This window comes from Syngnathus leptorhynchus, chromosome 16 (genome assembly GCF_054491065.1).
Source record: "Syngnathus leptorhynchus isolate UIUO chromosome 16, UIUO_Slep, whole genome shotgun sequence".
In the NCBI taxonomy this organism is placed as follows: Eukaryota; Metazoa; Chordata; class Actinopteri; order Syngnathiformes; family Syngnathidae; genus Syngnathus; species Syngnathus leptorhynchus.
In genome coordinates this window covers 7,086,265-7,109,397 of record NC_141210.1, presented here as the reverse complement: position 1 = coordinate 7,109,397, position 23,133 = coordinate 7,086,265, and the positions used below count along the sequence as shown (strand labels likewise).

Here is a 23,133-nt window from a genome sequence, read left to right as displayed (position 1 = left end):
GAATTAATGAAAAAAGTCAAAACGCAAAGTAAAAGCTTGACACACTTGCAGCCCCAAAACATCTGACTGAAAATAATGGAATTAAATACAACCTTGGGATTTTTATAACATTGTAACTCCAGTAACTTAATCAAAACTGTGTCAAATTTCCAGTACAGTGACGTCATTTTGACAGCGCATGTTCAACATGGAGTTATGGCCACTCCAATTATTATTCACACATTGTATCCTAACTATTAAATTAAACTCGCGTAAAAACCCCAAAAGATCATTCTCTGTCAAAAATCAAACAAATGCTTTATTGTTGTTTTCTTGTTAGCTCCGCCTATCCGCGCCTTTACGCATTGTACGTGACTTTACGTAGCTCGTCACAAGGCAGACGAGACGACTTAAAGCTTGCCGTGATGGCTGCTCCTCCCGATTCGGAGAGTTTGGAGTCTCGCATCAGTGAGTTTTTTTTCTTAAATGGCCGCCCTTTATTGTCAGATGGTTACCGAACATACATAATAGAATATCTGCGTGCTAAGTGTGAGGTGTCAATGTTGTTTAAGTGGGTAGCGAAGGCGGAAGGCGGTTCCGTGCCACACAGGAAGCTAACCTAGCTCGACAGCTACCTGTACCTGGCAGCTGTCAACACAGCACAAACTAACGCACTGTCAGCTTCAAGGATTGATTTTTTTTTAAATTATTTTGTTAGTAGTGAACGTCAGGAACTCTCGTTTTCAGTATTGCGTCCTGCTTTGAGTATTATTGCTGTTTACCCGGAAGAAAGTTCTGGATTTGACCGAAATATCGTCGAGACCACACCGTCAAAGCTAGCTAACATTGACGTCCAATGTATCTTGAGGTTGGCCGTTTGCTTTTAGAAGCAAATACTGAAATCAATGCTTTGCAGTCTTTGTTTAGCTACGCCGATATTTTGCATTAGGAAAAGAAATATCACGACACACCCACTAAACAAAATCGGCACATAAAAATTGGATGCACAGGTTATTTATACACTTCCTGATATGTAGTGGAAGAACATTTAATTGAGGCAGCGTTGATTGACCCAGGGGTGCTAGATTTTAGATTTTTGGAGTTTTGAATTAACGCACAGAGCAGATATTACATAAAAGATCATTTAGAAGAACCTCGCATGTAGCAAGTAAGGACCCAGGATGTGTCCTGTAGGAGATGACTGCGAGTTGCTTCATAGAGCACCCCTAAACAGCGCTGGAACAGTTGGCGAGCAAAGATACATTATTTACAGTAAATAACTTTAATACCAATTAAATGTCTTTGAAGAATTTTTAGCAGCACGCCAGATGATCCCATCACAAAATGATTGGCATTCATGGATGTAAATGATCTGATTGTCCACGTCTTGCAAAGCATTCCTAACTATCTCATGATGACTATTTTACTAAGTTGGCATCTTTTGCTCTGCAACTTGACAATAATAATGTAGAAAATGAAGCTTTTCATCCACATCTTCTGTTTCCTGACTGTTGAATATTTCAGACAGAGCAACGAATCCACTGAATAGGGAGACTGACTGGAGCAGCATCAATGCCTTCTGTGAACAGCTCAACAATGATTTGGAAGGGTAAGAGCCAGATAGGATACGCAAATGAGATCATTTTTACCAATTCTGCTTTTTTAGTTACAGTCTGAGAAAATCCATTAAAAACCCACACTGGGTAAAATGGAACTTCTGTCCACCTGTAATGTTCACCCTTTGTGTTTGTGTTGTGTTGCAGGCCTCAGCTGGCTACCAGATTGTTGGCCCACAAGATCCAATCTCCACAGGAGTGGGAGGCCATGCAGGCTCTTGTGGTAAACAAACTGTTTATGTCACAATTGGCTTAAATGGTATTGATGCTTTTTGTTTACATTGGCCTCTTTTGCAACTTCCTGCAATATGTAGAAAGCACAAGAGGGTGACAAATGTTTTGGGTGTTATGCTTTTATATCTCTATCACGGCATCCCGGTCTTTTCTACATAGTGGATCCGGTTTATCTAGCTGCCCATTATTGATGTGGCAACTTGATAGGTTTGTTTTTCCAACTGACTCTGCTTATTATCTAAGGCTACACTGCATTGTAGCCCAAATCAGTTTTTTTTTTTGTTTTTTTTGCAATGCATGTAAATGAGAGCACTGATCAAATTAGCGTTTTATCAGTGAATATGGACCATTGAGGGGATTAGATCAGTCTGTCAGGCTTTTATTTACGATTTCATTCCATCTCTAGTGGTGCTTGCCTCAAGCGCGCTAACTGTGTAAATGATGAATAGTGGACATCTCTGTTAGTCCTTATTCAAGTGCAATACATCAAACTTAATTGATCATATGCCGCCGCCTTCACCAGGTTCTGGAGTCGTGTATGAAAAACTGTGGGAAACGCTTTCACAGTGAAGTAGGCAAGTTCCGCTTTCTCAATGAGCTCATCAAAGTGGTTTCGCCAAAGGTAGGATATTCTAATGTGCACATTCCTGCATAGTTGTTTTTTTTTTCCCCTCTCTGCAGTCCATGGGACATGAGATATGTTATTGTCCTCGCACAGTACCTGGGTTCGCGCTCACCGGAGCCAGTGAAGAAGAAGGTCTTGGAGTTGATCTACAGCTGGACGTTAGGCTTGCCTGATGAGTCCAAAATCATAGACGCCTATCAGATGCTAAAGAAACAAGGTTGGAGGTCGCATGGAAAGCCATTTGCCATTAACTCATATGACCTTTGTCCTTCCTAGTCGAACAGTGCAGCCAGTAGAATAATTGTCTTATCAGTAATGGCTTTTTTTTTTTTTTAACAAAGAGGCTAGCTACAATTAAATATGAATTCAACAGCATTGTGGGAAAAAATATTTCAGTGATTTTTTTTTTATTTTTTTTTCTTCTTCATTTGAAGGTATTATCAAACAAGATCCACAACTGCCTCCTGATAAACTACCTAATCATCCACCACCCAGGCCAAAAAATGCGGTTTTTGAAGATGAAGAAAAGTCTAAAGTAAGAAATATGGACCTTATGACTTCTCACCCACTTGCTTCCTTTTAACGGTCCTCATACTTTGACAGATGTTGTCTCGCCTGCTGAACAGCTCACATCCTGAAGACTTGAAGGCCGCCAATAAGCTCATCAAGGAAATGGTCCAAGAGGTAACCCCAAGTCAAAAGCAGCAATGGAAATCCATTCTGTCTTAATTACAAGCAACTTGTGCACACAAAGCTACATTCAGTCATTTGGAACTTATTGTAGGATCAGAGGCGAACAGAGAAGGTGACCAAGCGGGTGGGTGCCATCCAGGAGGTCAAGGAGAGCATCACTTTGCTGACTCAGCTTCTGCAGGACTACGACGCCAACACTACAAATCAGAGTAACGCTGAGCTCATACAGGTGAAGGCAAAGAGTGTCGCTTATCTTTTTGAATGTAAGATGAAAAATAATTTTGATCACTTGTTTGTATTGTTGTTACAGGACCTTTATCAGCGTTGCGAAAAAATGCGACCCACGCTTTTCAGATTGGCAAGTGATACCGAGGATAATGATGAAGCTTTAGGTGATCACTACCATTATCAAAACCAGTAAACTACATCATTTTTGTTTTGTGTAACCTATTTGTGCTGATTGCTGTCTTGTGCTGCCTTTTCCAAGGTTCCACATGTGTCTTCAGCTATCACGAACAGTAGACTCTTATCAGTAGAGTTGTTTTGCCTGCCTTGGGCATTTTTTCTTCCACTGGCTTTCTAAAAATAAAATAAAACCTCAGATTGCACATTAACTTAAAAAAAAAATACATCTTAAGTAGATCAGTCATTTATTAATAGGACTTGAATCTCAACTGTATCAGATTGTTATTGATTGACATTGTCTGCATGTCCAAAGGCACGGTGTTGCTTTCCCACAATTGTCTGGTAAGATACTATATTTGCACAAACGCAGCAGTAAATGCGCTTTCAGATCAGAGCTTAGAAAGCAGTATTAGCAATTAGCAGTAATTGATCGAAAGCAACGCCGCGTGCCGATCGCAGCGTCCTCTAGTCCAAAGCCTATTGTGGACCTAACAACATAAGCCACAAAGTCATTTCTCAATTGCCGTCGGGATCTTTTGTGTTCCTTATCGACACAGTGATGACATTAAAGGGCATCTTTTCTTGGCTTTCCGCAGCGGAGATCTTGCAGGCCAACGACAGCCTGACCCATGTCATCAATTTGTACAAGCAGCAGGTGAAAGGGGAGATTGTGAACAGCAACAATGCATTAAATGCACAAAAGCAGACAGGTTGGTGAAGCAGTGCTTGGTGATTAGCCTTGAGCACGTTCAGATTTTTTTTTTCTTTCTACAACCATAGTGGGGACAGCACTCCTGGATCTGTCTGGCTTGGACACATCTCCCCAGTCGCCCCCATCCTTCCCAGAACTCCCAACTCCAACCGACAGCCTCAATGCAACCTCGCAGGAAACTGGCATCTCCCTACTCGACGATGAGCTCATGTCGCTTGGTAACCCTAATTATTCATCTTTTTTTGAATCTGTCGTCAAACATTTTGTCATGTTGGTATTGTCCCACACAGGTTTAAGTGAAGGAACACACACCTCTAACCCGGCCTCCCAGCCTGAGGACTCCACAGCTTGGGACTCCTTCCAGGTGCGCGGCACAAAACTGAATGATTTGCAGAATCATTTTTTTCTTGTATTGATGTCATTTTCTCCTTCAAGTCATCTGACAGTATCGATGCAGACACCCCAGCAGCACCCAGTCTTCTCCTGAGTCCGGAACCTTCCTCCCACTCGCACCCAGTCTCTCCCGCCTCTGCTCCCAAAGGCTCAGTCCTGGATGAGCTCGATTTATTAGGAAAGACGCTGCTGCAGCAATCCCTTCCTCCCGAAGGCCTACAGTTCAAATGGTAAAAGAAATACATTTGGGGTAAATAAAGAACTGTCTTTTTTTGCCAGATCTTTTGGTACTGTGCTACAATACTGACCTTTGAACTATAATAGGGTTTTCTTCATTAAACAGAATAATTCCATATTTACACCAGTGAATGTGACGTTAACCAGTCTGTGTCTGCATGTAGGGACAAACAGCAGGTCAAACCAACTCTGAGAGATCTACAGAGCAAGTCGGGGTCTGCTATTCCCTCCAACCGCATCCCGCTCTTCAGCTCAGACCGCCCCGCGCTGCCCCTCCCCTCAGAGGCCACCACGTTTGACATGTCCCCCGCATGCACAGAGACTGCATCTGCTGAGCTTTCCCTGGCTGATGTCTTTGTGCCTCTAGAATCTATTAAACCTAGTAAGTAGACTTTCTTTTTTTTTTCTTTTTTTAAACAACAATTCAATTGCTAATCTAATCATGGATGGATTCGCCTACCAGGTAGTCTGCTGCCTGTGACTGTCTTCGATGGACACAGTCTGCGGGTCCTTTGCCACTTTGCCCGTGATTCGCCGCCATCTCGCCCTGACGTGCAGGTGGCGATCATCTCCATGCTGTCCTCCGCTCCCGTGCCTGTCACCAACATAAACGTGAACATCTCTGCTCAGAAGGTCAGAGAGGATGTTTTTTTTTGTTTGTTTGTTTTTTGGGGGTTCCTTTTACCCATTCTTGTCAATGTGATGTCCAATTGTTGTTCTACTTCTCACCTGCAGTCAATGGCAGTGAAGTTGCAGCCACCATCTGGAAGTGATTTGCCACCGTTCAATCCCATCCTTCCTACTGCTGCTGTCACACAGATCATGCTACTGGCAAACCCAAACAAGGTACACCCAAGTTTTAACTCCTTCAAACTCTTAAGAGAAGTTTGTCTTCTGTCTTAAAAAAAAAAGACATTTTGGTAGGCTTCATGTTTATATAGCAACAAAACACAAAATTCTGCGGGCCATGCAAAATCAGTCCAAATCCAATAATATGACTGATTAAATAAATGAACAAGTATGACCTGTGTTTAACAACTTCTTCCGTTTATGCACTTTAGGAGAAGGTTCAACTGCAGTACAGATTGAGCTTCACCTTGGGTGACCAGGTGCACAACGAGAGTGGCAGTCTCGAAAACTGGCCTGCTTCAGACACTTGGGGGAACCTATAGCGGCTGGCAAAGTCCAACCTGACAGACTCTTGTCCACCAACCTCAGCTACACTCCGTACCTATTCTAAATTTTTGTTTGTCCCCCCACCCCCCCTTTGACTTCTGCTTATGCTCTCTGTGTGTGCTTTGCTTTAACTGACTTGTTAATACCGCCTCTTTTTTTTTTTTTCTTCTTCTTCTTCTTCTCTCTCTTCCCTCAAATCTTTTAAAGACTGCTACAAATGAAGAACCGACATTCACTACTGCATGTGCATATGTGCTTCAGGTCGTTGGCTTTTGAGCACAACGTTTGACTTTGTAGATTTGGTCCTCACTTGTGCATGCTCTGCTTCCATGACGCGCCAAGACAGAAAGGACATATGCGTTACCTCCTCTTAGTTTGTCAAACCAAAAACTGCTGAATCATCACTTATGTCTCATCAATGGGGACTTTTCCTTGTTTGTGTCATGACAACAAAAAAGTACTGTGACATTGTGTATTTTCTGCCATATGTGCCTCTTTCTCAGTTCTGTTTAACTTTTAGCACATTTGTTCTGTAATACATCATTTATTTCAACAAGTTGCAGTGTATCATTATATTTTACTTTTTTTTTTTTTTTAAATAGGATCTTTGTTCAATTGTGACCATGGCTCTTCCTATATCACCAATACATGAGTAAAGTAAAATTGAAAATGCATGAAATGGATTGCTAAACAAATTGCAACCTAGAGCTTGGTGTCCATCTTGTTCATTTGAGGTCTGCAGTCTTGAGAGTCCTTCCTCACTTTCTGCTCCCTCCTCCTTAGTGCGACTGCTTTGTAAATACCAATGTACATTTGACCTGTGCAAAAGCATAAACAGTGCTAAGATATGAAGGAGTAATAAAGGTTTTGGTGGAGGTGGGGATTAATTTAAACACTGGTGCAGTAAGTTTGTGTTCTTGTCACTCAGTGATTCAGTCAATGAATGAACAACGTATCAGTCATCGAACGCGTTGCGGCTCCTTGCGTGAACAAATCAGGGAATGAACGTGATCCAGAATGGAGATAAACGATTTGCCAAGGAAAGAACTACACACTTGTGCAAGTTGCCAAAGAGGCGCTTTTTGTCTGACTTGAATTGAGCTTTCTCGGCTACCGTACACTTCCGCTTCGGCGAGCAGAACATTCATCGACGTAGTGCTCAAGGCTTTAACCTTATAATGCTAAATTACTGATGCTTGACAGAACATTCATCGACGTAGTGCTCAAGGCTTTAACCTTATGAGCGGTAGAACCGTATTCGGGCCTCACTTAGCTCAAAGTCTGCTTCGTGTGGGGCTCGAACCATGCTCTACCGAACACCGGGTAAAGTTAGAGACCACTCTGCCATTTTGCCAAAAATCGTCTCTTTTATTAGGTAATGTACTGTACATAGAGGACGTCTGGTCGAAAAGGAATAATGGACATGTTCATTTTACATTGGGTTACATTCGAGTGAATTGGGGCACTGCCGTCTTGCGGTAGCTTGGGGTCATTACATGAGCCCCCTCATAAAGCATGAACCGCAGTCTTATACCATGCAAACTTTAGCATGTTTATTTTACATTGGGTTACATACGAGTGAATGGGGGCACTGCCATCTTGCGGTAGCTTGGCGTCACTACATGAGCCGCCTCATAAATCATGAACCGCAGTCTTACACTATGCAAACTTCAGCATGTTCATTTTAAATTGGGTTACATACGAGTGAATGGGGGCACTGCCATCTTGCGGTAGCTTGGCGTCATTACACGAGCCACCTCATAAATCATGAACCGCAGTCTTACACTATGCAAACTTCAGCATGTTCATTTTACATTGGGTTACATACGAGTGAATGGGGGCACTGCCATCTTGCGGTAGCTTGGCGTCATTACATAAGCCGCCTCATAAAGCATGAACCGCCGTCTTACACTATGGAAACTGTAGCTCAAAGTTTGCTTCGTGTAGGGCTCGAACCATGCTCTCCCGGTCACCGGGTAAAGTTATAAACCATTCTGCCATTTTGACCGAAATCGGCTTTTTTTATTAGGTAGTGTATAGTACATAACTGACGTCTGGTCGAAAAGGAAAAATGGACGTGTTCATTTTACGCTGGGTTACAGACAATTGAGTGATTTTTCTGATTGGCTGTTTGATCTGTGACGTCACTCGGACACTCCATTAGGTACACCGCCATTTTTAGGTGTACCTAATAACAGGCCACTTCATTAGGGAAAAATCATAGTCAAAGCTAAGCTGAAACTGAAAAGTGCCACACCCGCCCTCACCCCCACTTTCTGATTGGCTGTTGGATCTGTGACGTCACTCGGACACTCCATTAGGTACACCGCCATTTTCAGGTGTACCTAATCACGGGCCACTTCATTAGGGAAAAAGCATAAATGAGAGTGAAAAGTGCCTCACCCGCCCTCACCCCCACTTTCTGATTGGCTGGTTGATCTGTGACGTCACTTGGACACTCCATTAGGTACACTGCCATTTTTAGGTGTACCTAATAACAGGCCACTTCATTAGGGAAAAGTCATGGTCAAAAGTTAACAAAAAGTGAAAAGTGCCACACCCGCCCTCACCCCCACTTTCTGATTGGCTGTTTGATCTGTGACGTCACTTGGACACTCCATTAGGTACACTGCCATTTTTAGGTGTACCTAATAACAGGCCACTTCATTAGGGAAAAGTCATGGTCAAAAGTTAACAAAAAGTGAAAAGTGCCACACCCGCCCTCACCCCCACTTTCTGATTGGCTGGTTGATCTGTGACGTCACTTGGACACTCCATTAGGTACACCGCCATTTTTAGGTGTACCTAATAACAGGCCACCTCATTAGGGAAAAATCATGGTCAAAGCTTAACGGAAAAGTGATTGGCTGGTTGATCTGTGTGTGTTCCTCGAATGGGTTTGCCCCTCCTGCTTGGTGGAATTTCACCTCATGCGCATGCGCGTTTGACACAAATACCATATTGAACTCAAGCGAAGCGAACACGCCCCAAAAAAACCACAAAGGCAAATGTTGACATGGAGGTAAAAGAGCAGCTTGAAACCAGGCAAAGAGCCGCGGGTTGGTCAGCTCCTCGTGCAAGACATTCAAATGCTCCTAATAAAAAGCAAACATTTCAAATAATATCAAAACTAAGCTTCTGACAACATCTTTAAATGCCCAAAGTACTTTATGAAAAATATGAAAAACACATAAATGGGCTGACCTCTTTATTCTTGACACATAATTTGCATATAACAAATTGCGTTAATCCAAATAATAACAACAAAACCTTCCTAGCAGGTTTCATTTATTTGCAATTCTTATGCCTAATACAATAATCCAATAGATTGTCCCATGTTAAAATGCCCCTATTTGGTTGGTGTCAATAAAATGTGGACTTTAATGTCCAAATGGTCATGCCCCCATCCTCAGAAGTATTGTGTGGGGTTGGTTTTGTCACACAGCTCCACATGCACATGCGAGGTGATTCCGGGGTAAACGCTCTGCATGGGCATCATGACGCCCAGACGCTGACCCTTGCTCACGGTTCCTGAAGTCTTGTCAGGCTGCACATAAAACAGCTTGACGCAAAGACCTGCAAGTGTAGGTGAAGGTCAGTAGTTGGAAGTGACAAAGTACATAGAGTTGTTAGAATTTTCTTTGCTTGAGAAGTTATTTTTCTGACAATGCTTCATTTTTACTGACCTCCGCCACTTATTTCAAGGCCGCGGTTGATGGCGGCCTTAGTGGGATCAGTGTAGACATAGAGTGCCCTGTTGATGGTGAGGTCAAATGGAGCGTAGACCTCTGAGCCGTCATCACAAATGATGTCCACACCTTGGTGAGTCCTGCTTCCCCTGGAACACACAAGTCAAAAAGTCAACTCCCGTCTGCCTGACATGTCGTGTCCAGCCACCTTACCGTGGGGCCCCGTAGTGGCCTGAACCCAAACTATCTGATGTCCTCGGGTTGTTGTTGGAATTCCCCTGGCATAGCTGGCCAAAGGTCACTCCTTCACACACACACACCAGAGCTACACACAAATATATATAAAGGTTAGAATGAAATGGGACAGATGAAGATTTTGAGAAACACCTGGTGATGTTCTTACCCAGCAGAGCTGCAAACAGAGCCACGTTCTTCATCATCTTCATTGCAATGACTCCTGCCGAGCTTCACGACAGCTTTTATCCACAGCCTAACAATATGGCCAAGGGACAGCCCGCCTCTCAATGACAACATTTCAAAAATTCCACCTGGCAACAATTTGTTAAGTCAATAAATTGCACATGCAAGCACACAGTGTTGACACTTGACTTTAGATTATTTTGCATTCTGCACATCTGCCCCAAAGTCCTTATTGAGCAAGACTGGAAAGTTTGATCAGTTATCACATTCACACACAAAAATGTCTACGAAATGTTCAAGTTCACTTTATGAAAGACAGTGTGAATTAACTTTTCATTTGTTTGCATGTTTACTCATGATTTTGCACCCCCCCCCCCCCTCCAAATCCTTGATAAAGATGATGCCTGGGAGTGGCACGTCCCATAATTGGTTTTTGTTGTCTTATTACCTTTTTTAAGTTTTTTGAGGGTCACATATACTTGAAGACTGCCTGCAATGCTATTTTACAATGTTTGTTGGCAATGGTTGTCAAAAAAGTGGGCTGGATTTGAGTGAGAGGGACTATCACTGCTAATAATGTTTTTGCAAAGACACAATTACATGAACAGCTAAAATAAAAGTAGAATTTCCTGATGAGTCGCACAGCGAGAAAAGTATTTGCAGAGGTGGACGTGAGTTGCACAGAGCGTGCCTCACTCCCATTAATTTCCAAACAAGTGCCAACCTTCAAATGAAACCTATTTGCTCATTTCGATGAAAGCAAACACACCAAATGCCAAGGTAAAGATAGGCGGTGGCACACCCAGATAGCTGTTATTTGGATAGGGTGAAAGTGGATAGAATCTTTTTTTTTTTTTTTAAACTAGTCAGTAAAATTAATCATATTCATTATTTTGCAAATTCACATACAAACACTTTCCGACTCCTGTCTCAGGATAGACACAGCAAGCCAGAGATATGCTTCTTTAATGTATGAGCTTTCTACCAATCTAAATCCCCAGCTAGCTACCTTGTAGTCACAGAAAAACATTTTGGTACAAACGTGTTGAAAAGCTTCAGTCAAAACTACTCACCCCTACAGTTAAAATACAGCTATCTGACATATGACAAGAGTATATCATTCTTAGTCCATGTATATACAAAACATACTTTCTGATTCATTAGGTACAATTACAAAATAATGCGGTGAAACCTTGCCATCATCAGATCATGATATTCTAATTTCAATTAGTATGTGACACTGTAAAAACTAAATCTAAGATGAAATCTCTCCAATCATTGTTTTAAGAAATCTCCGTCAAGTCAAATATTGGTCGACAATTTGGCTTCATGCTTTTCATCTTTTTGTACCTAATAAATCAGCAAGTTAAGTAGCCAGGCCGATGATCATGTGCCAGGTGGTGGAGGCTGAGCAAACTCAAAGGGAGCGTGCCCCATCAGGCCCAACATAGGTTGGGGTAGGAGTAACTGCTGGGCCATTAGAGGCTGGGGCATTGACAAGGGGGGTGGGACTGGCCCCATTTCACCTCCCACTGCTGAGGAGACCACCACGGGACAGCTATACTGGCCAGTACTGCTACTGCTGCTGCTGTTAATGCTATCTTTCTGGTATGAGCTGCTGCTGGAGACATAGCTGCGCCCTCCATTCCTGCTGCTGCGATCCCTGTAAGACGAGGAGTCCCCGTCCCGGCTGCTGGAGCCTCGAGTGTCGCGGGCGTCACGGGAATCGCGGTCGTCACGTGCGTCACGGCTGTAGCTGCTGCTCCCTCGGGCGCCGCCGCCGCTGCTGCCTCCCCCGACCGAGCGCATTCGCCGGTCACACTCGTCTTGGTACATCAAGTTGGGATTGTCGGAAGAGGAACTGCCCCGGAAACGGCCACCTCGGAGAAGGAAGGGATATGACTCTTATTTTGGTTATGCTGATTTTTTTTGAGGTTTTTATAATTCTGCCCAGTGTTTTACTGCTAATAAATTGTGAAGATAAGCGGCAGATGAATGAATAAAGGAAAACAATTCATGAATCAATAAAAATACATAAAAAAAATCAACTCATGAACAAATAATAAATAAATATATTCATGAATACAGATGACTGGATAAACAAATCATATATAAATGAACAAAAAATATTGGACAGAAAAATAAACAAATGAACAAATAAATAAATGGACAAATATAAAGTGAACATACAAATAAATCAAATATTCTACAAAAGAAAATATCACTCACCTCCGCCACCTCCACGTCCAGTGTCAACCAGCTGCAGCAGTTTGGGATTGATAGCTTGTCTGGCCTCCTCAAGAACCCGGATCAGATCACGAGCCTGACGGAGGTTACTCGGAGTAAAGAAAGTATATGCCGTGCCTTTGTTGTTGCTGCGGGCCGTGCGTCCGATCCGATGGATGTAGTCTTCTGAAGAATTGGGGTAGTCATAGTTGATGACAAACTTGACATCCTCCACATCTTTTGCAGTGATAAAGGGTTGAATGGGGACAGTGCGTTGGGATAGGGTAGGGGAAAACAAAAAGAGTAGTCAGAACAAAATAATACTTGTATTGAACGTTGCAACGTTTTGAGAAAGTCACTTATTTGTATCCACTTACCAGCTATTTTTGTCCAGCATACAATTAATATGAGTCAAGACTATGACAAATATATCAAATGACAAGCAAATCAAGCAGTTTGTTTCACCATACCCCCCTTTTTAAATTGGATCCAGATTGGATGGATACCCACCTCCTGGACAAACATTTTGTGTCATGCATCTACATGAAGTAATTTTTCAATGTGAAGAAGAAAAATCCGCCTCCACAAATTTTGAAATTGATCCTGCAGAGTACGGAAGGGACATACATAATTGCCTTCAATTGTTTTAAAAGAGAGGTTCTAGTTGAGAAGAATTTGAATTGTAGAAGGCACTGATTTGAGATCATTTTGTAATTACAGATGACAGATTGGAGGAAGCGTCACGATGAAGGCTGGGGGTGAAAGGCAGGGGGCGGGGGGGAGGGTAGCGGTAATTACCTACCCTTGACTGTATCAGAGCTAAAGTGATTAAATTACCACTAGATAAATCACCAAGCTATGTTATGTAGTTTCTTGCATGCTACTTTGACCATGAGCTCAAGTCCCGACAAAACAAGACGCTAATCCAATTGGTATTTTCTGCCCTGACTCTAACCAATGTGAACTGCGCCATGGGGGGGGGGGGAAAAACGGGCCCCTGTAGGTAACCGCAACTACTACAAGTGCGACTTGGAAACGGAGAAAAATGGCTTTCGAAATCTATAGGCACTAAAAATGAATGAAAGTAAATAACAGTAAAGAGGTCGAAGAAGAGTGGGATGAAGATGCTTAAGCGGTCGAAGTGATGTGTGGAAGGAGAATTAGGGGAACGAACAATTACAGAGGTGACTCCTCCAGGCCAGGACTCCTGCCAGCCAGGACCAGACATGACGTCCGCAGAGGGAGAGGCCGGCCGGCCGCCACAGCCAGTGCTGGTGTGTTTGGTGGTGGTGGTGGTGATGGTGACGGCGATGGCGGGGGGGGCCTGGGGGGGTGTCAGAATCGTTGGGGGGCGCGCAGCCTGCAGCACAGCCGTCCATGGGCGACTCTGGCTCCGATCCACCCTCAGCTCCCGGTGGATGAGTCGCTCTTCCCGTGACGCACCACAGTGTCTCTTAGTATCAGTGGCACCAATTGAGAGCTGATTGTTCTGATACGGACACGCTTGGTTGACGCTCGCGGCTCCTCCAATCAGTGTGGTGCGCCACTTGGACGATGGCGTGGCTGAGGGGAGCCCACCCTGACAGCCCAGCAGCCCCCCATGCTCGCCCCTCCTGCCGTGCCCCCTCCCCGGTCAGCCAGGCGGTCGGTCGTCCTGGCAAGGCCGGGAGAGAGCATCGTGTGCTTTGTGGGCTCGGCGGCGGCTGTGCCGGACTGATTAATCGGGCCGTCTCTCTCCCAAGTCGGCTTTCGATTAGTCATGCCTAGGTCCGGCTGCAGGCTCCCGAGGGCCTGTGTACTTCTAGTTGGTAGAAGAGAGACTTGGAAACAAACAAAGGAAAGAAAATGAAAAGAAAACAAATGAACATAGAATTAGGTTCACGCTCGATCTGCATGGCTAGCCTTACCTCTTACATACATTTGGTATACCTTACGTTCAACTTTAAAGGGCTTCGCGTCATTTAAAAAATGATTTGCTTCATAGATGCACACTGATCTGAGAAGCAACGCATCATTTCTTTGGCAAAGATGAGACTTCTATAGATTAGCACCTTACTCTTACCTAAACAAATCAAATGTTTGTGTACAGTGCAAGGGACATTTTAACGCTCAGGACATACCCAAACCACGGGAAGCCACGTCGGTAGCGATGAGGATTGGAGCTTTGCCGCTGCGGAACTCTAAAAACGCAAAGAACATTTCATTTGGGTGATTGGAAATAAATCCAATGAAGTGTTTGGTGTGTGTGTACCTGTCAACACCCAGTCTCTCTCTGGCTGGCTCTTGTCACCGTGAATGCACATCGCCGGCCACCTATGAAAAACAAACAGTGGAAAACTCTTGCTATGTCACCGATAGCTCCTCAGACTCTTCAAACATCTTCCTCGGCTCACCCGTCGCGTCTCATCCGACGTGTGAGGTCATCACATCGCTTCTTGGTCTCCACAAAGATGATAGTCTTGTTCTCTTTCTCAGCCATAATCTCTTCCATCAGCTGTATTAACCTGAAAAGGAACAAATATGATTTAAAAATAACACGCGAGCGGGTCTGCAAATGTGAGCCGTTTCTCACTTGTTGTCTTTTTCACTATCCATGCACACGTCAACTATTTGAAGGATGTTGTGGTTCGCACTGAGCTCAAGCGCGCCGACATTTATCTGCACGTAGTCTTTGAGGAAGTCTTCGGCCAGTTGACGGACCTCTTTTGGCCAGGTGGCGCTCCACATCAGCGTCTGTCGATCGGGCTAGACGTGTGCAAATACAAATTACAGGTCATAAAAATGTCAACTTCCAACATCGGGCTGGACTGTTCTACGCGCGGACTGCTGTTACCCTGATCTGGTCGACAATTTTGCGAATTTGAGGTTCGAATCCCATATCCAGCATGCGGTCAGCTTCATCCAGAACTAAATAGGTGCAACGTCGCAGGTTGGTCTTGCCCGCCTCAAGAAAGTCGATCAGGCGACCAGGAGTGGCGATGCAGATTTCAACTCCTGGGAGGAGGGAAGAGAGAAATACAAGACTACAGCTGCAAGGTTTGGTGAGTTGAGAAATGCCCAAATCTATAAATTCATACCCGACCATTTGACGTGAATACCGTACAACAATATTCGAGGGTCAATAACGTGTACCTCTCTCCAGATCTCGGATTTGCGGTCCTTTGGGAGCACCCCCGTACACACACGTGGTTTTAATGCGGGACGATTTTCCATAGTCGTACGCCACCTGCTGGACCTGCTGTGCCAGTTCCCTTGTGGGGGCCAGAACCAAGCACTGGAGAGGATCAAAACAATCCAATGAAGATAAAGCTGTGTTTCTCAAGCCATATTTAAACATGCTTAGAATCATTTTCATGCCAATTATTGATTGTGGTTGGGAATACTCAGCAATAAGAATATTCTGCTACTCTTTACGTACAATGGGTCCATCTCCACGCTCCAGGTAGGGCTGATGGTTGATGTGGACAATACCTGGCAGCAGATACTGTGGATGGACAAAGGGGGATGGATTCTATTAGGTTATGACGAACAGCATCAACGTTAATGACCGTGATGAAATTGATTGTAAAAGACTTACCGACAGAGTCTTTCCTGAGCCAGTTTGTGCGATTCCAACCATGTCCCTCCCACTGAGGGCTAGAGGGAATCCTTGAGACTGAATTGCTGTTGGCTCCTTGAAATTTTGCTGCATCAAGACATCCATCACATATTCTAAAAGGAAAAAGAAATCAACCACATTTGTTTTGTGCATTAGGGTTCAGGTTGGCAGATGCTTACGAGGAAACTTTGCTTGATGGAATCCGGTGACAGGCTTTGGGCAGCCTGAACCTCGAATAGTTATTTCTTTCTTAGTTCTGTACTCCTCGACGTCATACTGGGGGGGGGGGGGGGGGGGGAACAACAGTCTCAATGAAGTTGTACGTTAAAAGAATGCATTCAAAGAAAACATACCTGACTCGTGCGTTGAACTTCCGGATGCTCGGTGTAAAAGTTCTTCTCGAATTTGGGGAGTTCATCCAGGTCCCATCTTTTCTTCCGTAAACGTTCACCCGGACTGCCGAATTTTTTAATCGATGATGAGCTGCTTCTGCTGGACCCAAAACGAGGGCTTCTGTAACATGATAACAATACCACTTTATTAATGCGTATTATATTCGGACATGAAACCGAAGTTTGCGCTTTCGTAGCGCTAATCTCAAACATGGGATGTGTAGAAACAAGAGCTACAGTTAGCTTTCAGGCTAACATGGTTTTATTGTCAAATCTCACCCCCTGTCACGACCACGGTCTCGATCTCGGTCTCCGTAAGAACCTCTCATTTTGAAGATTCTGCTCCCTAAAGAAATAAAGAAATTGTCTACGACTTGTTAGATTTCGTACGCTTTTCTCGAGCTAGCCCTTTTCGGGGTTTCTGAAAGAAGCTACAAATACAAATCAACGCGCCTTCTGGTTCGCACAAAAGATGTTCAACGTGTACCGTTGGTTGTAGTCAACTATGGCGTCGTTAAAAAAAACAATCTTAGTTTTGGAAAACAAAAAAATACGAAGTCACGTATCTTTAATGATAGTGTAGACGTTTAGACTGCTGTTCAAGTGAAGATAACAGCTATGTTGTTAGCTTAGCAATTCGGCTGGGTACATAGACCACGTTGATTGGTTGGTTGCTGGCCAGCCCCGCCCCCAGAATATTGATTGACATATTTCTTATTCTCATCGTAATTCTGTTATTGTTTGCGCCACATTTTTAACACCTTAATCCGAAAACAATGGGTGTCTCAAAGCGATTAACTACAGATTTTGTCTAAATCTTTATTTCCCTTTAACACTAACAAAATCCAACAGCGTAAAAGTACATACGTATCACCAAGAATATACAGATCAAATGTATACAACAGAAAGACAACAGGAATGTATAAAAAATTAAAATAGTAAAACATAGCACTATATAAAGCAATTTAAGTCATCATGAAATGTTTTGTCAGTGCTTCGACTCGTATTCACAACATTCTTTTCTTTCTGGAATGTGTCCTAATGTGATACAGCCAATTCAAATATGGGATCTTAACAGTGTATGAAAATGATTTAAGATCCCCAACATTCACTCAAAGTCTGGATTAATTATGTATTAATCATTTTAGATATGGCATTGAAATGCAACTGGGATAGTCGTCACAGCTTTTTGCATCCACTGATCATGGCCTCAGTATTAGTTTTGAATTTGGATGCACACTTAGATCACTTTGGATCTTCTTACTTTCCCTAAATTCGATACACTGTTTTGCATTTGCCACAACACACAACCCTTATTTAGAGGCAACATTGGGGGGGTTTACTCCACCATCAAACATTTACCATCACAACCACAAACGTGTACTGGCTGCAGCAAAAAACACAAATTTAAAAGCATCTTATTGACAAAAATATACTCAATGCTTCTGTCTTGAAATAATAAATGTGCTAATATGGGTTAATTCCGACTGCTTCCTAATTTGAGGCTCATCCATTTCCCTTTTTTCATCATAAAAGCAAGAATTCCATTCTAGAAACAAGTGATTCCACTTTTTAATGTCCTTGTCTATGTGTGTGTTAAAACCGACCTATTGACTCAATGTTGCTTTAAAAGGTTGGGGCCAAGGCTGGTTGGAGCTGCAATACATGCAATGACCTTAATTGTGGGATTACAATCCAGTGCACACCACATCTGGGCCGTGCTGCATATTCAGTAATCTGCGTGGGCGTTGTCCTTCTGTCAGTCTTCCTGGCTCACTAAAATCTCTCCTAAATCACATCCCTGGGTGAGTCACAAATATTAGCAGGCCATCAGATTCAGTCACGTCACAAGATTCCATTCCTGGAATATAAAATAACTAATGGCTTATGTGGGATCATTTTCATAAATAAACATAAAGCCTTGACCCACTTGAAAGAAAAACAAAAGCTGTCAGTGTTAATCATTATTATTATTATTTGGAGCACATTTTCCTCGTCTCACTATTTGGCAAGGTTTTCCGGCACAAGTTCAAATCGAGATTCAATATGACAAAACGACAAGTCAGAAAATGATGGCACTTTTGTAGCTCCAGCTCAGTAGCTGTTATTTCGCTTTATCTGTGGGGTTTAAAGTGCAGTATCAGGGATATGCTATATGTATGTAGCCACATAGCAACTCAAACACAACTTGCGAATCCAGATTCCGGCCTCTAATGGCCTCTATGACATTGGCATAAAAGTCTAACAAACATATTTTAGATATAACTCCAAATCTCTCTATATAATATTCTCAATCCTCTCCGTGCGCTCGCTATTTCATAAACCACATTTATATCTCAGCTAAACAATGCTAACCTTTGAGTTGTCTGCCATGGCTTCTGAAATAAGAGCTACAAGAGTAAAGGGAGAAACTCCAGAGGACCTGATTGAGTCTCAGAACTCATCGTCGGAGCTGAGCAGCAGGGTCTTCTCGTTGTCCCCTCTGGTGCTGACGTTACTGTGGCTGCGAGAGAGAGCTGGGCCTCCACCTCGCTCCAGTGTGGACTGCTGGGTGTACTGCTGATAAGCCGGCGAGAAGTTATGGATGGCGTCTTGCACCATGTCGCCCGGATTCATGGTCTCCTTCAGGCTGCTGGAGATACTCTTCATTGGTGCGCAGCGGCCTGGAGGGGAGAAAAGATCAAATATCGATTTGACTGATCTCCTATCAAGACAGATCATTCGGAATGTGGACGACACATTGAATCTATATGACTGGATCAATACTCTAATAGCAGTTGAGCATGGACCTATGTCGTAGTTAAAGAGACAATGAAAGTAAAACCAAAATGGAGGCGCTCACCTTGTTTGGTTTATGGTATTTCGCCGATCACATTGTGGGCGAGCAACAATTAAAGCGCACGTGCGTGTGTGACAAAAATGAATGTCGCACAAGCATGCAAAAGCTGTTAGCAGGACAGAGATCCCTTTATTTGTGTGCTGCCTAACAACCGGTTGTCACCATGTGGCCTGACATTGGACGGACAAACATAGGTGATGGAAACAAAGCCAAGGTCACACCTACCGTATTGTCCATAGTTTGGAAAGGAGCCTTTAAATGCAGCATAGCGAGGAAGGAAAAAGGTGAAATATTGAAATCAGAAACAGCAAGGGGGAGACAGAAGAGGAAATTAGAGCGAGACAAAAGTAAAGTAGACTCACAGTGGAAGGAAGGATGAACTTCGATACACAAAATCAACTTACCATATGAATCCAGTCTTTTGTCCATATAGACCTTGTAAGTGAAGGCGTGACGAAGTGCAACGGCAGCGAAGAACATTTCAATGCAGATGAGGAAGTTCTGGTAACCAGCAGCAACAGTTCCCTCCCCCACAGAGAAGTCAGCGGAGTTTATCTGAGGAATGGCGCCACACTTCTCAAGGATGGCCAGCAGCATTCCTGAATTGAACGGAGACGGTTCAGAATACGACCTAAGTGCTGGTTCAGTTGCCGTCTTACCTTGCCAGAAGGACAGAAAGATGACAGACTTGACCATGAAGAACTTGAGCACGGGGCTGTAGGGGACAAGTAGCTCTCTTGTGGCAAAGTAGAAGAGGAAGAGTGCATATAGGGAGAGGCTGACTGAGATGTTGTAGATGATGGTCACGTACAAGTAGCCACTTGCCACGCTGGAAGAAAAGCACACACACAAAAATAAAAAGAAACCATTTCGCTGCACGGTAAAGCCGATCAAATGAGACCAATTTATAAAAACATGGGTCATAACCACTATTAGCTACGAATGACTGTCGGTAAACATACTTGAAATCGCCATCTTTGTATTTTCCAAAGGCCTGAAGAATGACAGTGATGATGGCCATTAGTGGTTTGACCACACAGAACTGCAGAGTGGCCTGGGGGCGGGGAAGCGAGAGAAAGTCAAAGTCTAGGCAGAGTCCTTGGAAAGAATGGAGAGTGAGACTAATTTGTACCTGTTTGCAGAACCTGAGGAAGCCGATGGAGTAGGTCTTACCCCACAGACAGCAGGTCCCATACACGCAACTTGACCTGTGACGTGAAGGTCAGGGTTGCACAGATCAAACATGGCTGGAAACACATCTGCCTGCACATTCTTAATGAGACTTACTCGATGGGTTTCCCTCTGATTTCAGCCATGATAGCACTCTCGCCTCCCAGATATTCATAACACAGACTGAGGAAGTTATAGATGACGAAGGCTGTACAAAAAAAAATAAAAAATCGCAGGGAATTTTTACGACTTCACGAGCAGAGATTCCACACCATGACCACTTAATTGGAGCTGAAAACAACGAGGCATGACATAACCGCCAAGTTGCGTAAGAACTTCACTCAAATTCGGCAAGTATGCATACAAACTCCTGAGAAAGTAGATATTAGTGGATATACCGAGTTTTGTGCGGTTGCTAGGAAACAGGTTAGCCCTTTCCTGTAATCTTCAACAGGCCATAGCCGTAAAACCTTTTGCAAATGGACTGTGCAGTAAACGCTATTTATCACCGGGAAAGCACCATTTACACTTTCTCGGATGGACACCATTCACTTATCTCCGTGGCGACTATCGGCGAGTACGACATCATATTATCCGCTCGGATAGCCGAATGAATCTTGTTTATCAGCTCAAGGCGCAGTCTTGCGTCGGCTCACCTTCGTAGCAGTCTCTAACCGTGTCAAAGTAGACGTAGTACTCCTCGTTGGTGAAGAACAGAAGGCTGAGCCAGGAGTCAAAGGCGTAGATGGGGACAATGAAGAGAATCCTCACTATATGCCTCTGCTCATTTGGAGAGCTGTAGTAGCGTAGGTGCATGTAAATCTGCGGGGACAAAACAAGTAAACGTTACCAGGTTCAATTTATGCAATTCCACATTTGCAGGTAGGTAATTGAAGTGGTCACAGGGGTCACCGCGACATGACAACGGCAAATATTTGCTTAAGTTGAATAATGGAGCCATGTTGATGTGAAAGTTGTGTGCTCTGAGTTTGGCTTTCATCACTTCTATTCAAATGGACAGAAAGCAGGAAGACCTGAGCTGATTTTTATGCCATCAGTCTCTAAATGAACAATAACACAGGTATCGACTTTCCTAGACGGTAAACAGACGCACACCTTTGGTTACAAAAAACTGACAAATTGACCACAGTAACACTACACTGAAAGCTCGAGGAGCCTTCTTTGGGCTTGCAGATGCACCTACTCAACGACAACGGGACGCTAGCTGGCTGCTTTGTATTCATCTATTGATGGATTCACATAATTTGTTAGCATTAAGCTAGCAAACTTTTATCAGATGAAATTATTGTGATCGCTTGTCCGATCAATACTACACTTGCAGTGAAGAAGTGTCTTTACCTGATGACAGGTGATCAGAAGTGCTGTCCAAACAAAAAAACCTGAAATTGTTTGGGCGGTAGAAGTCATGAGAAAAAAGGGCTGCTCCGGGGTGACCACTGGGGTTTCTGGTACCCAGGAGGAGTTCGAGCTCTGTGGGGGCATGGTGGCAGGAGCCCTAGGTGCAAGGCCTGCTGGAGAATCATTCGCCAGCCTCTCTGACAAAGGTATGTCTCGCCTCCAAAGCTGACTCATCTATTTGAAAGAAGGAGGTAGAAAGGGATATTTTAGGCAAGACAATCAAGGGCGCCATGATGACATCTTCAAAAATCTTTCCATGTGGGACAGCAATGATGGACAGTATTAGTACTGACTGATGTTATCGCTTTCACTTTTTGTTTTCACTTATTCTGAATTATAGACACAAATTGCTCCACCTTCATCTACATCAGTATAATTCAAGGAAAACAATGATCTAATCAGTGACTGAGAAAAATGCTCCTCCTCTCAGCACTAGCTAAGGTTGGCATACATGAAGATGAACAAGGATGACTAAAATTGCATATGTAACACTTCAGAATCATACTTGCTATTTTAATTGCGTTACAAATTAGTCATGTTGGAAAAGATGTCATTTGGACCTAAGGAGTTTTTGAATATTTGTTAAGCAATATTACTAGAGAAAAACATTGTGACTATCTGTTATTGCAGTCGTGAATTCACGACTCCGTTTTTTTTTTCCTCCATCAAATGCTGATGTGGTTAGTGTCTGCATGTTCAGCCCGTTTTAACAACAAATGATATCAAGTATACATTTTTACCATGAGATGCGTTTAGTACTTACCTCCTCTGCAGTTGTCTGGTCAGCGAAACCACTTTGTCTCCAAACATCAAATTAGCTCATGTCTCGAGTCGATTACGCACTTCTTGGGCATAACCAGCGAGACGGTGGCATTCCGTCGACTTGCGAATTTAACCTTTGCACTGCTGCTCTAAAACAAATACATTTGCTGCTTTGCAACAGCTAGCAAGGGGAGGGTGTTAGCTCGCGTTAGCTTGCCTTTCGAGTCTTGTATTAGCTTGTTTTATATGTAAAATTAGAGGAAGAGAAACACCACGAGGTTGTGACAAACGCTATACTGAGAATAAACGTCAACATGTAACGACAACTATCTTGTAATTTCCTTTCGAAGACAAATATTCCTGTGCCGTTCGTTCATCACCAACAGTAGCTGCCAAGCAAACATCAGATTCTGGCGCATGCGCAGTGTTTTTGTTTTTGCCACTGTGCCACGTAATAATTGCAATTATTTAAAAATAATAATAATTATATTAACTTCATTCTAGTGGATGACATTCAATTTACTGATTGCTCATAAGAGATGATTTAA

General features: G+C 43.3%; 4 protein-coding genes across 7 annotated transcripts; 1 reads left to right on the top strand and 3 right to left on the bottom strand.

Annotated features, from left to right (window-relative positions):
* The first annotated feature begins 346 nt into the window (after positions 1-346).
* On the top strand, positions 347-6,947 carry gga1 (golgi-associated, gamma adaptin ear containing, ARF binding protein 1). Of its 3 annotated transcripts, none has more exons than XM_085934581.1 (17): positions 347-447; positions 1,504-1,588; positions 1,743-1,818; positions 2,353-2,451; positions 2,548-2,671; positions 2,889-2,989; positions 3,058-3,138; positions 3,239-3,376; positions 3,458-3,539; positions 4,149-4,262; positions 4,333-4,482; positions 4,555-4,628; positions 4,700-4,887; positions 5,059-5,276; positions 5,358-5,527; positions 5,630-5,740; positions 5,956-6,947. In XM_085934581.1, the coding sequence occupies exons 1-17, from the start codon at positions 405-407 to the stop codon at positions 6,064-6,066; spliced, it is 1,965 nt and encodes a 654-aa protein (XP_085790707.1). In that variant the 5' UTR covers positions 347-404; the 3' UTR covers positions 6,067-6,947. The 3 variants fall into 3 exon arrangements, with proteins under 3 accessions (XP_085790707.1, XP_085790708.1, XP_085790706.1); XM_085934582.1 differs by lacking the exon at positions 347-447 and adding an exon at positions 832-847; XM_085934580.1 differs by lacking the exon at positions 347-447 and adding an exon at positions 882-1,251.
* A 2,318-nt stretch (positions 6,948-9,265) lies between these two features.
* On the bottom strand, positions 9,266-10,312 carry LOC147044546 (leukocyte cell-derived chemotaxin-2-like). The gene is made up of 4 exons (XM_085934951.1): positions 10,163-10,312; positions 9,973-10,084; positions 9,757-9,908; positions 9,266-9,646 (listed from the first exon to the last, which is right to left on the bottom strand). The coding sequence occupies exons 1-4, from the start codon at positions 10,203-10,205 to the stop codon at positions 9,480-9,482; spliced, it is 474 nt and encodes a 157-aa protein (XP_085791077.1). The 5' UTR covers positions 10,206-10,312; the 3' UTR covers positions 9,266-9,479.
* Positions 10,313-10,482: 170 nt separating this feature from the next.
* LOC147044545 (putative ATP-dependent RNA helicase DDX17) lies at positions 10,483-17,069 on the bottom strand. Its single transcript, XM_085934947.1, has 13 exons — positions 16,675-17,069; positions 16,357-16,516; positions 16,183-16,279; positions 15,983-16,116; positions 15,824-15,889; positions 15,538-15,679; positions 15,239-15,399; positions 14,978-15,150; positions 14,799-14,909; positions 14,657-14,718; positions 14,526-14,585; positions 12,409-12,642; positions 10,483-12,059 (listed from the first exon to the last, which is right to left on the bottom strand). The coding sequence occupies exons 1-13, from the start codon at positions 16,722-16,724 to the stop codon at positions 11,566-11,568; spliced, it is 1,944 nt and encodes a 647-aa protein (XP_085791073.1). The 5' UTR covers positions 16,725-17,069; the 3' UTR covers positions 10,483-11,565.
* Positions 17,070-17,200: 131 nt separating this feature from the next.
* Positions 17,201-23,007, bottom strand: LOC147044544 (transmembrane protein 184B-like). 2 transcript variants are annotated; one of them, XM_085934948.1, is made up of 10 exons: positions 22,587-23,007; positions 21,764-21,997; positions 21,061-21,226; positions 20,522-20,612; positions 20,367-20,442; positions 20,197-20,288; positions 19,894-20,063; positions 19,639-19,833; positions 19,460-19,486; positions 17,201-19,058 (listed from the first exon to the last, which is right to left on the bottom strand). In XM_085934948.1, the coding sequence occupies exons 2-10, from the start codon at positions 21,995-21,997 to the stop codon at positions 18,829-18,831; spliced, it is 1,281 nt and encodes a 426-aa protein (XP_085791074.1). In that variant the 5' UTR covers positions 22,587-23,007; the 3' UTR covers positions 17,201-18,828. The 2 variants fall into 2 exon arrangements, with proteins under 2 accessions (XP_085791074.1, XP_085791075.1); XM_085934949.1 differs by lacking the exon at positions 19,460-19,486 and having other exon boundaries at positions 22,587-23,002.
* Between the last annotated feature and the right edge of the window lie 126 nt (positions 23,008-23,133).

What these genes read in the sequence shown, in the direction of transcription:
- LOC147044546 (XM_085934951.1), bottom strand. Translation starts at nt 10,205, where the DNA reads ATGAAGATGATGAAGAACGTGGCTCTGTTTGCAGCTCTGCTGG. An exon ending in GGCCACTACGGGGCCCCACG is followed by an intron (nt 9,909 to 9,972) that starts GTAAGGTGGCTG and finishes TGTGTGTTCCAG; the next exon opens with GGGAAGCAGGACTCACCAAG. An exon ending in CCTTGAAATAAGTGGCGGAG is followed by an intron (nt 9,647 to 9,756) that starts GTCAGTAAAAAT and finishes CTACACTTGCAG; the next exon opens with GTCTTTGCGTCAAGCTGTTT.
- LOC147044544 (XM_085934948.1), bottom strand. Translation starts at nt 21,997, where the DNA reads ATGAGTCAGCTTTGGAGGCGAGACATACCTTTGTCAGAGAGGCTGGCG. An exon ending in ATCAGAGGGAAACCCATCGA is followed by an intron (nt 20,443 to 20,521) that starts GTAAGTCTCATT and finishes TTCACGTCACAG; the next exon opens with GTCAAGTTGCGTGTATGGGA. An exon ending in TCCTCAGGTTCTGCAAACAG is followed by an intron (nt 20,289 to 20,366) that starts GTACAAATTAGT and finishes CCCCGCCCCCAG; the next exon opens with GCCACTCTGCAGTTCTGTGT.
- gga1 (XM_085934580.1), top strand. Translation starts at nt 1,161, where the DNA reads ATGTGTCCTGTAGGAGATGACTGCGAGTTGCTTCATAGAGCACCCCTA. An exon ending in AAGATGAAGAAAAGTCTAAA is followed by an intron (nt 2,990 to 3,057) that starts GTAAGAAATATG and finishes ATACTTTGACAG; the next exon opens with ATGTTGTCTCGCCTGCTGAA. An exon ending in GAAGGCCTACAGTTCAAATG is followed by an intron (nt 4,888 to 5,058) that starts GTAAAAGAAATA and finishes GTCTGCATGTAG; the next exon opens with GGACAAACAGCAGGTCAAAC.
- LOC147044545 (XM_085934947.1), bottom strand. Translation starts at nt 16,724, where the DNA reads ATGAGAGGTTCTTACGGAGACCGAGATCGAGACCGTGGTCGTGACAGG. An exon ending in GACCGTGGTCGTGACAGGGG is followed by an intron (nt 16,517 to 16,674) that starts GTGAGATTTGAC and finishes ATCATGTTACAG; the next exon opens with AAGCCCTCGTTTTGGGTCCA. An exon ending in CGTCGGATGAGACGCGACGG is followed by an intron (nt 14,719 to 14,798) that starts GTGAGCCGAGGA and finishes TGTTTTTCATAG; the next exon opens with GTGGCCGGCGATGTGCATTC.